Genomic DNA, 14,202 nt, shown 5'->3' on the forward strand with positions numbered 1-14,202 from the left:
ATCCAGAGCAAAGCAGGCTGCTTGATTGGTACCCCATTCATTAACATTCACTCACTCCACCTCCGACGCACAGTAGCAGCAGTGTGTACCATCTACAAGATGCACTGCTGGAACTCACCAAGACTCCTTCAACAGCACCTTCCAAACCCACAACCACTGCCATCTAGAAGGACCACGGCAGCAGACAGATGGGAACACCACAATGTGGAAGTTACCCTCCAAGCCACCCACCATCCTGACTTGGAAATATATTGCCATTCCTTCACTGTAGCTGAGTCAAAATCCTGGAACTCCCTCCCTAACCTACATCACATGGATGGTTCAAGAAGGCAGCTCACCATCACCTTCTCAAGGGCAATTAGGGATGGGTAATAAATGCTGGTCCAGCCAGCGAAGCCCACATCCCATGAATTAATTTTTAAAAATAAACGTTCTGGCATTGTTTTGGTTGCCTTCAATGTTACAGGCTTGAGGGAAAAGCCAAGTCACATTAAAATAAAACCATAAAACCAAGGAGCTTGGCCTGAACTGGACCTCAGCACTGAAATAGTTTGATACTGCTTCCAGCTGTCTGGACTTCTGAGTACCTGCAGTCCATTTATTACGATAAGCCAATGGAAATTCATGCAGTCACAACTTGCTTAGTCAGGGAGTGGAGGGGCCTTGGAGCATGAGTGTTTCCCCATCCTCGACCCAGGATCAAGGAGACATGTGGTATGCTGAATGCACAGAGGTAGGACAGCCTACAGCTTTCAGAAATATTCACCTGGATTCCCCGCTGTCATCCATCAACCCAAACAAGAATACAATCCGGTTCAGGGCCTACTAATAAAAAAAATACATTCATTGCTGGTGGCCCCATAAATGGACAAAAATGTCTGCTTCTCTTGATGTGGTGTCCAACCATGATACACCCTGAGTGCCGTGGGTCTGCTGGCAAGATGTATCTGGATCCTGTAGTAAAGTCAGGAGAACAGTTCACTGGGATAGATGTCATTCATTAAAGCATTGAACTGAAATACAGAAAGAGCCCAGATGGAATCCCTTTGGACTGAGCTGAGGAATGGTTTGCCTGGTTTTGTTTTTGGCCTTGCCTCACCCACAGACTCTAGCAGTTTTGCTGCATGGTCTTTGCCACCACCATCATCCTCACCCCACCCCCTCACTCACTGCCCCCTCCTGACCGTTTAGTTTACATCATCACCCGATCACAAAACATAATATTCTATTCAACAATACTGACTTTCCAATGCTGGGGCTGTTACCCACTGTTCGCCATGTGGCAGAATGTGACATCCCAAGGTGGGAGTTAAGAGTTCCTTGCGGTAGCACCGGCTCTTCCTGGAGCATGTGTAGTGCAGCTGCTGGAACTGGACAGAGTGGCTGAGAAATGTTTGACCGCACTCTCAGGTGAGTAAGTGCTCTGAGCCTACCAGTCGATAAGTGTCTCGGTCCTGTACCATCCAGCCAGAGATGACATCCCGCACGCTCGTGCAGAATCGGGGCTGCGGTTCACAATGCTGCTTGGGGTCAGGCACGTGCATGTTGCCTTCATTGTGTCCATATGAAGATGTGGGCCCGGGGCCTCCCAGAGCACGGGCCCCGGTGTTTCACACCGTGTGCACCCGCCTCTCCTGAGTCATGGGGTTGCAGGGGGCGATAGATTATTTTCCACAGGCTGGATAAGTATGTTCAGGCAAACTGCCTCCCTCATCTACATCAATAACGCTGATGGATTACACTCGTCTGCTTGTGCAGTTCTTTTAGAGATAATCAGATTCCCTCTGTTTAAATGTGTCATTCCAGCACTGACTCCAGAAACAGTTCATTTTTTGGGAATCTTCTCTCGCCGGTGAGGTGACAGGGCGATGACTCTGTCACCCTATGTCTGCTCAATGGGTGCACAGTAGGAATGGCAGAGATGCAATGAAACATGTGTTGTACCCTTCTTCTCCCAGTTAGGTTTTCCTCTTTGCCTATTTTCTCTTGAACGTTTGGATGGCCCTGACCGCCATTGAGAGCTCGAGAGAGGAACTGAGAGGAGAGCAGGACCCAAAGAAATTAGGGAATGGGGGAAAGAAAACATAAAGTGATAATCTGTTTTGTTCCTTCTGTCATGAAATGTGGCAAGGGGTTCTGGCAACACCAGCATTTGTTGCCCATCCCTAATTGCTTGTTAGGTCATTTCAGAGTCAAGTCTGGAGTCACATGTAGGCCAGACCAGGTAAGAATGGCAGATTTTCTTCCCAAAAGGAAATTTGTAAACCAGATGGGTTTCACAACAATGGATAATATTTGTCATTATCACCATTGCTGAGACCAGATTATATATTCCAGATTTCTTATTTGAATTTAACTTCTACCAGAAGCCGTGGTAGAATTTGAACCCGTGACCCCAGAGCAATAGCCAGGGCCTCTGGATTAGTGGTCCACTGACACTCCTACTATGCCACAGTGCCCCCACGTGGGGTAAATGAATTTCCTGATTAAAAAAGTGTTCAGTATGCAAACATACACTAAAAAGAGTTTGTCAAACACAGGCATATATTACAGGTGGTTGAGAAATGTGGGTACCTTGGTGATGGTGTGAGTGGGGAATGAGTGTGGTGGGCAGAAGCAGGTTGTGTAGTTTCAATCGAGGGGCAGGGGGACTACTCCTGCTCTGGCCTGCTGGCTCCACATTCAGGTCGGTATATTTTAAACACTGCATTGCTTAAAGCCCCCCAGAAACCCCTTTAAGGGCAGCCTGTTAGGCCACACTTAGGCCTGGCTTTTTCATGTGCCAGCTGCCTTGGAATGAACTAATCTTGCATTGGGGTCTCACACTGGTATTTGGCTCCTTATTAGCCAAAGCTCCAATGCCTATTTCAGGTATAGACACTGCAGGTTAATTTTTCAATTTTTAACCAATATGGCAGATGATGCACTCCTGGCTCTTAATGAGTGAGGGCCTCCTACCCGCCCAACTGGAGACTTAGGGGGTTGTTTAGTGCCTGGGAATTAGGCCCATGTGACCACATTTCTGGGTCATTACCCCTTTTGACAGGCTTTTGGTTCAGAAATCCTGCAGCTAGGGCAGACCAATTCCATGGCAACTAAGTGCCCACCAGCGTAGGGGATTTATTGCTTGTTAGTTTCTGATATTTAAAGTACGCCTTTTCACCAGAGTATTTCTCACAGAGGCATGAACATCACTCACTCTGGAAAAGCTCATTCCGTGCTTGAATTGTGGGAATTAATGGGTCTTCAAAGTCCTGACAGCTCACACCCTCATCATCACCAGTTATAGATGGCCTGTTTGTGAGGGACTGTGTCTTCAAAGCCAGTATCTGTGGCCAGTCTCCTTCAGGTTCTGTTTGTTCTGTTAATTAGGGAGATCCAGGACCAGTTGGGCCAGAGGGATTGGTTGGCGAGCCAGGATCTCCAGGACACCCAGGACTGCCAGGAATTCCAGGAAAACCGGTAAGTGTTGGATGCAGGATAGCATGGATTCCAGCATCAGAGAGCACCCGTATCAGGTTAGGCAGCAGAAGGGGGTGTGCAGCCCACACTGTTACTGCAGCATGGGAGGTCAAGGTCAGGGTGGTCAAGGTGTCCAGACCACCGTCAATTGACCACCCCTCCCCTGAGATTCCCAATGGCATGAAGCTTCCTTTAATTGGGGGCAGTATGCTCCCTGAAAATGTGACAGGCTACCAGTGATCACTCTCTCCTTGGTGAGATCCACACATTCCTCCTCAACATACCTTATCCTCCACCTCCAGACCCCCTGACCATACCATCCCCCTCCCCTCTCATCCTTTTGCCATTCTTTCCCCATCACCCTCACCCTCTGCTCTCTTGCCCTTCCCTTCACCATTCCCTCCCCACGTTACCCCCTTTTTTCCTTCGTCCCCCTCTGATCTTCCCATCCCCTCCCCCTCACTGCAACACCTCCTTCCCCCTCAGTACATCCCTCCCCCAGAGCCTCCCCTGCCCCTTCGTCCTCACCATTCCCCTCCCGTCAGTACCCCCTTCCCTTTCCTCCCTCCTCCACTTCCACCTCCCCATCACCACCCTCCTCCACTCCTCAGTCCCTGCCCTCCCCATTTTACTCTCCTCCCCTTTCCCATTTCCCTCATCACCCTTTCCCCCTGCCCTTTTCCTCCATCCATGCTTTGTTTACTCTTCCCATTAGGCTCCTGATTTTTCAGTTTCTGGCTCTGATGAAAATTTTACGTTGAGACATTCAGTATTTTTCCCCTGGATGTTGTGTATTTTTCCTGTTCTGTTGTAGCAATGAGGTTTGGCCTCATTACAGATCTCTGCTCCTTTGTGTTCGAGTGCAAGGGCATCAAGCTCTTATCTCCTTTGTTCCTCCTGCCTTGTTACAAACAGTTTGATTTTTGCTGGTTAGTACAGCTGGTTAGGACAGTTCGGTAAAGCTGGTTAGGACAGTTCGGTACAGCTGGTTGGTATACCTGGTTAGTACAGTTTGGTAGAGCTGGTTAGTACAGTTCAGTACAGCTGGTTAGTACAGCTGGTTAGTACAGTTCGGTACAGCTGGTTAGTATATCTGGTTAGTACAGTTCGGTACAGCTGGTTAGTACAGTTCGGTACAGCTGGTTAGTATATCTGGTTAGTACAGTTGGTTAGTACAGTTCGGTACAGCTGGTTAGTACAGTTCGGTACAGCTGGTTAGTATATCTGGTTAGCACAGTTTGGTACAGCTGGTTAGTACAGTTCGGTACAGCTGGTTAGTATATCTGGTTAGTACAGTTGGTTAGTACAGTTCAGTACAGTTGGTTAGTACGGTTCGGTACAGCTGGTTAGTACGGTTCGGTACAGCAGGTTAGTATATCTGGTTAGCACAGTTTGGTACAGCGGGTTAGTACAGCTGGTTGGTACAGTTCGGTACAGCTGATTGGTACAATTCGGTACAGCTGGTTAGTATATCTGGTTAGCACAGTTTGGTACAGCGGGTTAATACAGCTGGTTGGTACAGTTCGGTACAGCTGATTGGTACAATTCGGTACTGCTGATTGGTATATCTGGTTAGTACAGTTGGTACAGTTGGTTAGTACAGTTCAGTACAGCTGATTAGTACAGTTCAGTACAGCCGGTTGGTACAGTTCGGTACAGCCGGTTGGTACAGTTCGGTACAGCCGGTTGGTACAGTTCGGTACAGCCGGTTGGTACAGTTCAGTACAGCTGGGTACTACAGTTCAGTACAGCTGGGCACTACAGTTCAGTACAGCTGGGCACTACAGTTTGATACAGCTGGGTACTACAGTTTGATACAGCTGGGTACTACGGTTCGGTAGAGCTGGTTGTTACAGTTCAGTACAGTTGGTTAGTACAGCTGGTTAGCACAGTTCGGTACAGCTAGTTAGCACAGTTCGGTACAGCTGGGTAGTACAGTTCAGTACAGTTGGTTAGTACAGCTGGTTAGCACAGTTCGGTATAGCTGGTTAGTACAGCTGGTTAGCACAGTTCGGTACAGCTGGTTAGTATAGTTTGGTAGAGCTGGTTAGTACAGTTCAGTACAGCTGGTTAGTACAGTTCAGTACAGTTGGTTAGTACAGCTGGTTAGCACAGTTCGGTACAGCTGGTTAGTACAGCTGGTTAGCACAGTTCAGTAGAGCTGGTTAGTATAGTTTGGTAGAGCTGGTTAGTACAGCTGGTTAGTACAGTTCAGTACAGCTGGTTAGTACAGTTCAGTAGAGCTGGTTAGTACAGTTCAGTACAGTTGGTTAGTACAGCTGGTTAGCACAGTTCGGTACAGCTGGTTAGCACAGCTGGGTAGTACAGTTCACTACAGCTGGGTAGTACAGTTCACTACAGCTGGGTAGTACAGTTCACTACAGCTGGGTAGTACAGTTCACTACAGCCGGGTAGTACTGTTCAGTACAGCCGGGTAGTACTGTTCAGTACAGCTGGGTAGTACTGTTCAGTACAGCTGGGTAGTACCGTTCAGTACAGCTGGGTAGTACCGTTCAGTACAGCTGGGTAGTACTGTTCAGTACAGCTGGGTAGTACTGTTCAGTACAGCTGGGTAGTACAGTTCAGTACAGCTGGGTAGTACTGTTCAGTACAGCTGGGTAGTACTGTTCAGTACAGCTGGGTAGTACCGTTCAGTACAGCTGGTCACAACCATTCGGTACAGCTGATTAGTACAGTAGAGTACAGCTGGTTAGTACTGTTCAGTAGAGCTGGTTAGTACAGTTCAGTACAGCTGGTCACAACCATTCGGTACAGCTGATTAGTACAGTTCGGTAGAGCTGGTTAGTACAGTAGAGTACAGCTGGTTGGTACAGCTAGCTAGTACAGTTCAGTACAGCTGGTTAGTACAGTTCATCATAGCTGGTTAGTACAGCTGGTCAGTACAGTTCTAATGGTTGTTTACTTTTATGTCCCCTAGGGAAAACCTGGAGGCCCACCCGGACCAAAAGGAGACACGGTAAGTTCATTTCGGAATGAGGTCTTCTCCAGCTCAAATCTCCTGAACAGGAACGCCTGCTCAGTCCCTTCTCTTCAGCAGTTTCAAATCTTGATTAATCACAAACTCATGTGTCCTGATTATCGCCCACTCCGTCTTTACTGCCCTGCTCTATGTCATTCGTTAACAGTTACAAATGGTTCATTTAGTCTTCAGGGAGCTTCTAACCCTTCAGGAATGTTCTGGAGTCTCCCCACAGGAATGGAAGATTAATGTCCCAGACATTGCTGTGATCCACTAGGGAGTAAAATCACTGGGCCGTCAAAACAGAGTTGTGTGGCCTGCAGCCTCTGATCTTTTGCTGGCAGGAACTGTGGGCCCACTATTTATTGGGGGCACTGGGATGGCAGAACAGGCCAAGAACAGTCAAGTTGACAGACTGACTGATTGTTGGGCAGGAAATCGTGAGGCAGGAGGCTACAGCTGGGAACCTTGAGCACAGTCCTGGGCAATTTGGGATGGAAATAGGCCAGAGATTAAGGATTTCGGAGGGATGGTGGGTGTGTGGTTAGTTGTGATCACAGCAGGGTGTGGACATTTAGTAGGAAAGGGTCAAGGGAGTAAAGTCGTAAGTGGCTGAGGGGACACTAAATGCTCCCTTCAGGGTCTGGGGACTGGGGGTACTCCACTTACCCACAAGGAATGCTAGGAAAAGCATTGCTGTGTGGAGTCGATAGCTTCCCGCTCCATTCCATTCATGGGATTCCAGAGTCCAGGAAAACCCAGCCAACATCGAATTTAAATCAGACTCCCAAATGCACTGTGGGAGTCCTACTTAAATATGTTAATGAGGTGCCCCGCCGCTTCAGGGCAGGAAACTCCCACCTTCGGGGAGGGAGTGCTGTTGAAACAAAAAGAAAGATTTGCATTTATATAGCACCTTTCATGACCACATGGCATTCCAACGTATTTTACAGCCAACTAAGTACTTTTAGTTTAGTCATTGTTATAATATAGGAATCACAGGAGCCAATTTGAGCGCAGCAAGCTCCCACAAACAGCAATGTGATAATGACCAGATAATCTGTTTTGGTGATGTTGATTGAGGGATAAATATTAGCCAGGACACAAGGATAACTCCCCTGCTCTTCTTCGAAACAGTGCCACAGGATCTTTTACCTCCACCTGAAAGAACATAATGGGCCTCAGAGAGACGGTACCTCTGACTGTGCTCAGAACTGCTCTGGAGTGTCAGCCTAGATTTTTGTGCTGAAGTCTCTGGAGTGGGACTTGAACCCACAATCTTCCAATTCAGAGACGGGAGTGCTACCACTTGAGGTGACACTTCCTCTGTTTTTAAATTGCTATGCACCCGGTCCCTCTCCACCTGTTGTGTGTGGGGTGGGTGGGTGCGGTGTGGTGGAGTATTATCAAGCCCACTGTCTCAGTAAAGTTGCGGTCTGAGGTTTAAGTGCTTACTTTAGTTACAGAACCAAAATGACGTGAATAAAGATACTCCTGTTAAAAGCAAAACACTGCAGATGCTGGAAATCTGAAACAAAAACAGAAAATGCTGGAAAAACTTTGCAGGTCTGACAGCATCTGTGGAGACAGAAACAGAGTTGACGTTTCGAATCCGTATGACTCTTCCTCAGATACTCCTGGTATCTGACAAGCAACAGTTGAACAATGAATTGACAAACCCTAAAGGCCAGTGGGGTCCTGGAACCTGTCTGCGATTTAACATTTACTACAAAAGCAAAATGTTGCAGTTCCTGGAAATCTGCAACATAAATGTGAGAAATACTCAGCAGGTCAGGCAGCTTCTCAGTGAGAAACAGAAGTCAATGTTCAGCTCGATAACCTTTCATCAGAATGGTAGAAAGGTTATAAACAGGAAACATTAACCATACCATCCTTTCACCATACATGCTGCCCGACCAGCTCAGTATTTTCAGCATTTAGGGTTTAATTCCACTGTTCTGAATCTGAATCGACACTTCATACCTAAATTTACATTGCCCCCGCCCCACCACCACTCCTTCCAAATGCTTTTATTGGTCTCTTCCATCCAGTGGGTTGGACAGTGAGAGGAGATTCTGCCGATCTACAGAGAGGGGAGGACTGATATAAGATGTTGTTGGGCTATCAGTTGCTCTGAACCAGAAAATTGGAGCCTAGACAAGATGAGCTGAACGGTGAGGTCAAAGATTAAGTGATCCTGACCCTCCTTGCAGTTTTCAGAGATGGTTCTCTGTGGTCAAGTAGCAGCAAGGAGCTCCTGACCTTCATTTTATCTTCTGTGTTTTCACCTATTCCTGTCCTTGTGTTCTTCAGGGAAGTGACGGAGATCCTGGCCCTGAAGGCATCCCAGGGAAACCTGTAAGTATCACTTTTCCATAACTTCAAAAGAAAAGTTAATTTCCCATTGATCCAAGGAGACAGGTACATTTCAGGATCATCTCCCATTGAGAGTGAACAGACAGTGAATTGTCTAATGGTGCATTAGGAATAGCAGTCAGAGAGAAACTGAGGCTAGCGAGGGAGAAGGAGTTTGCAGTGTGTGATGTGACTGATTAAAGCTCAAAATAGGGGCTGTGCATATGGAGCTTTATGTTTATAAGGATAGGATCATGAAATGTGATTATATTACAGAGCACCCGTTGAAGCACTCCTCTATGTGCTGTCATTTAGCATCTTCATCTATCCAATATTTGGATCAGTGCAAACCAACTTTAGTGACCAACTAACTCCATGCTGCACATGCCCTGGGAATGTTTGATGGGGACAGTGTAGAGGGAGCTTTACCCTGTATCTAACCCTGTGCTGTACCTGTCCTGGGAGTGTTTGATGGGGACAGGGTTTTGAATGGGTATTTTTGCTGGTGCCAGTCTACAAGTTATCAAATTTATTGATTCAATTTCACAATTTGCCCTAGTGAGCACTGAACCTCCGACTTCAGAGATGCTAGTCCAACGTCATAACTGTACTCATTATCTGTCAGTGCAGGATACTGGCTGTTGGCCTGGGTCCTGCATTCTACAGAAATCTGAGAAAAATAATCCTCTACACTCAATAATACAAAATGATTTGATTTGAATGTGCGATCTGATCACTGTTGCTGCACCTGACAAAGGGAAATGGGTGTTGCTGTTCGTTTGTCAGCTCCTCTGACCTGCATCATAACTTGGTCTTTTCTCTGTTTTTAGGGTAAACCTGGATTACCGGGTCCAAAGGGAGAAAAGGTGAGTCACTGTGGTTCTAACCAACTGGCAGATTCAGCTAGGATTACCCCAGTGCCTTTGGCATACGATTGGTCATCATAAGGTAGAATCATTCCAATCTAAAGAACATAATGTGATTGAGGAAGCTCCAACCATAGTTCACTCAGCGAATACATAGCTCAGTGTGTTACAGAGTAGAGAGGCATTAGGATCTATTTGGGAACTGAGCTGACCAAGCTAGTCTCAGCTTTGTATGAGTTTTCAGCACATCTGGTCTATGAAGGGGACCTCCTGAGGTGGTCCATGGGACATCCTGCTCCTGATCCTGATCCAGTGACTCCTGCTGTGTTACTTAGGTGTGAGTGTAGGGTCCTGCTGAGCTGTAGTGTTCCTCAGGGTCAAACGACCTACCAGTACTTACTGTCCACACTGATAGATAAAGACTAGTGCATTGGGTGTGACACAGAACATGGATTTGGTGGGCATAAATTAAGATAAAAATCACTTTTAGGAAAAAAATAAGACCACTAAGCCCAAAAAGCCTTCACCTTTCTGACTGATCAATGTCCCAAATACTCACCATATCACTTCATCCTTACTCTCTCCAGAAATTCATCCAGTTCCCTCTTGAACCCCTTTTCTTAAGTGAGGTTGGGGGGGGGTGCGGTTGTGTTTTATTCAGAAAGCCACTTGGTGAAGGGTAGAGCTGGAGCCAATCTTTACACACTTGTATATTAATTTACAGAGTTATATGTTACAAATATATACCTCCTAACTCAACAACCACAATTTCAGTCTGTGTCAATTTGTAACTCTTTCGAGTTAAAACAATTAAACTAAATTAACAAAATTAGGATAAAACAAAATTAGGATAATATGTCAATTTGTAACTCTTATTGAGTTAAACAATTAAACCAAATTAACAAAATTAGGATAAAACAAAATTAGGATAATGTGTCAATTTGTAACTCTTATTGCGTTAAAACAATTAAACCAAATTAACAAAATTAGGATAAAACAAAATTAGGATAATGTGTCAATTTGTAGAGGCTTAAGGAAAACTGCCAGTTAATTCCCAGCACCTGCATACAATTAAGCACAATTAATATACAATTAACAGATTGTACCTCAGCTAAATCTCCACCAGGGTGACATGTAAATACGTGCTGGCCCCCACCCCACTGAGATTTATGTGTAAGACCCCCATCAGGGGTCATGTGGAAATATGGCACCCATGCTTTACCAGGAGTGATGTGCAAATATGGGGTCACATTAGAGGTCATCTGTAAATATGGAGCCCGTGGAAAAGCATGGATGTGTTTTAATAGGTTGAGAGGGAGGGGATTGTGTGTGTGGAGAAGGTGTTGTGCTTTATATCTCAGTGATATGCAGAAATGATACACCAGTTTCTGTATGTGTAGGAGCTTTATTTACAATGCTTTAAAATGTCTGATCTCAGGCTTACAGTAGTCAGCCTCAGTTCAGTTTCTCTCTCTCTCTCTCTCTCAGTGATCACACCCACACTTAACTAATCATACACAGTAAGCAGTCAGCATACATAATCAAACAGTGAACAAATGAACAATACAAAGGGTATAAAGGGACCTGAATACTCTTGGTTCTCAGGGATGAAAGAATTCTTAGGCTCTCTTTGTCAATACTTATCCTTGCAACTTATTCTGTATCCACTGCTCGCTTGGCAAAAGTGTTCACCATCTTCCTTCCACATTTAGATTTTGCAGCTTTTAAACTCATGGCTCCTGCATTGTGAACCCTTCAGCAGATTCCTTTAATTTCCTTTCCTGGTCTTGAAGGGCCGACATTTCTGAGACTGATTTGTAAACCGCTGGTAATGAAGCCCATGTTATTGTCCGCAGGGAGATCAATGTGGGGTTTGCCCTACACAGCCTGAGGGAACTGGAGGTGATGCCAAATTTCCAGGAGGCCATATTCAGGGAGTGGAGCCTGGGGTGGCTGGGAAACTGGTGAGTGTTTGTCCCTGAATCACATTTCTTTTATTCATTTATAGGATATGGATGTCACTGGCTAGGCCAGCGTTAATTGCCCTTGGTGGTGAGCTGCCTTCTTGAACCGCTGCAGTCCATGTGGTGTGGGTACACCCAGAGTGCTGTTAGGGAGGGTGTCCCAGGATTTTGACCCAGTGACAATGGAGGAACGGCGATATATTTCCAAGTCAGGATGGTGTGTGGCCTGGAGGGGAATCTGCAGGCAGTGGTTTCCCCACGTGTCTGCTATCTTCTAGATGGTAGTCATCGTGGGTTTGGAAGGTGCTGTCTAAAGAGGCTGATAAGTTTCTGCAATGCATCTTGTAGATGGTACACTGCTACCACTGTGCTTCGGTGATGGAGGGAGTAAATGTGTGTGAATGGAGTGCCAATCAAACAGGCTGCTTTGTCCTGGATGGTGTCAAGGTTCTTGAGTGTTGCTGGAGCTCTACTCATCCAGGTAAGTGGGGAATATTCCACCATACCCCTGACTTGTGCCTTGGGGAGTCAGTTGGTGAGTTACTCACCGCAGGATTCCCAGCCTCTGACCTGCTCTTGTAGCCACAGTATTTATATGGCTGATTCAGTTCAGTGAATAATCTTTTAAGTGAAACCAATTAAACCAAATCAACAAAATTGGGATAAATCAGGCACAGCCCCTAATTCAGGTCAGCTGTAAAACCAAGGACAAAATTTAAAGGAACCTTACAAACTTTAAATCAAAATGTGATTAAAGGGGTCAACAAAACACCCCAGTCCCCGCGGTGCCCACCGAGCACGGAAGGCCTCGAGCGTGTCAGCAGACACCGCGTGCTCCCTCTCCAGGGACATCCGGCAGCGAACGTAGCCGCGGAAGAGGGACAAACAATCGGGCGGGACTCCCCCGTTGATCGCCTGCTGCCTGGACCTGTTAATGGCCAACTTGGCCAGGCCCAGGAGCAGGTTCACGAGGAGGTCCTCCTCCTTCCCGACCCCCTTCCACACCGGGTGCCCATAGATCAGGAGCGTGGGGCTGAAGTGCAAACAAAACATCAATAAAAGGTTTTTCAAATAACTAAAAAGGGAGCGCAGCCTACAACACCCTATGTATACATGGTCCACGGACTCCAGAAGACCACAAAAAGGGCACGTGTCCTGAGAGTCCGTGAACCTATGCATCCTCTTATTATAGGGGACTGCTGCATGCAACACCCTCCAACCCAGGTCCCCGATAGAAAGGGGGAGGACACCTCCGTAGAGGGCTTCCCATCGGGGGCCTCCGCCGCCGGATGGCAACAAGGCACGCCAGGGCGTGTCCGGGCGGCGGACAAGGGCGAGAAAATGGAAGGTGTGCAGCAGCAGTCCATACAAAAAGCCCCTCTTTGCCTTGCCAAAAGGCACAGAGGGCATGTCCAGTTCAGTGAATACCTGCAGTGGTGGGATGGGGCTCTCAAGTGCCCTTGATTGCCCACTTAAGAGCCTTAGTTGGTGGTTGGGTGGGATTTAATGGGGTGGAGATGGGAAGGTAGTGGTGTCCCTATGTGCCACCCACCTGTCTGCTTAAATGCCCTCCACCATCACCAAACTGGCCATGAGGGATGTCAGTAAATTCTGCCTAATTTATTTCTAATACTCATTTTTCACGTCTTCCTCCACTTAAAGGGGCAGGATGCCCGGGCAGTGCTGGTCAGTGATTGGCAGACCGTGTTGTAGTTGGGATGGAGGTCACTGCCCCACTTTGGCCTTCTGCTGAGGTGCTAGGAGATGTGAGATCACTAAAGGCTCACACCCTTGGAGCGGAGGATGATTTGTGACAGGATGGACAAACCTCAGCTGAAGGGCAGAAACAGACTTAATTGTTAAACGGCCATATTCTACTCCAGTAACTGAAGCCTGACACAGATAGGGAATCCAGAAACCACACTATAGGAGTGTTGGAGCTCTCTCTCCCTCTCTCAATCACTTTCTCTCTCCCTCTCTCTTTCGCTCTGTCTCCCTCCCCCTCCCTAGCTCTATCTCTGTCTCTCCATGTCTGTCTGTGTCCCTATCTTTCTCTCCCTCTGTTTGTCTGTCCATTTGTCTTTCTCTCTCTCTCTCTCTCTCTCTTCCTCTGTCTCTGTCTCTCTGTCTCTATCTCACTCTTACTCTTTCTGTCTACCTCTCCCTGTTAGTCTCTCTCTCTCTCTCTCTCCCTCCCTCTCCCTCCCCCCTCATATCCGTCTCTCTCTATTTCTCTGTGTTTCTCTCTCCCTACCTATCTCTCTGCAGGCAAATGTCGGAGAAGCTTGAGACTGCACCCCAAGTTGAGGCGCTGCAACAGGAGGTGTTGTCAGGGAGGGTTGTTTATGTGCCAGTTCATGGCTCCATCTGTGTGAATTAACTTGCAGCTCGTCTGCGAGAAGCTGGAAGGAGGCCAGAGACAGCAGCTGGCCTGTAGTGACACTGACTTTGAAGGCCGCATGCTACACTTAGAGTCCTTAAAGCAGACAACACCCCCACATCTGGCTCTCTGCTGACCCAGAATCTCTGAAGACAGCTCCGCAGTGATTGCCAGGTGTGTCCTGTTATGCCTGTA

The 14,202-nt window shown here is 47.0% G+C and overlaps 1 protein-coding gene across 5 annotated transcripts in view; it reads left to right on the plus strand.

Moving 5' to 3' along the window:
* col16a1 (collagen, type XVI, alpha 1) overlaps window positions 1-14,202 on the plus strand; it is a 512,937-nt gene that overhangs the window by 197,416 nt on the left and 301,319 nt on the right. For 4 of the 5 annotated variants that reach the window (XM_041212846.1, XM_041212840.1, XM_041212841.1 and 1 more), the window contains exons 16-20: window positions 3,373-3,462; window positions 6,401-6,439; window positions 8,756-8,800; window positions 9,628-9,663; window positions 11,520-11,627. In XM_041212846.1, the coding sequence (XP_041068780.1) occupies window positions 3,373-3,462; window positions 6,401-6,439; window positions 8,756-8,800; window positions 9,628-9,663; window positions 11,520-11,627 (318 nt within the window). The remainder of the gene's footprint in view (window positions 1-3,372; window positions 3,463-6,400; window positions 6,440-8,755; window positions 8,801-9,627; window positions 9,664-11,519; window positions 11,628-14,202) is intronic. The other variant, XM_041212847.1, reaches the window with a different exon arrangement.

The sequence above is a fragment of the Carcharodon carcharias genome, chromosome 19 (assembly GCF_017639515.1).
Source record: "Carcharodon carcharias isolate sCarCar2 chromosome 19, sCarCar2.pri, whole genome shotgun sequence".
In the NCBI taxonomy this organism is placed as follows: Eukaryota; Metazoa; Chordata; class Chondrichthyes; order Lamniformes; family Lamnidae; genus Carcharodon; species Carcharodon carcharias.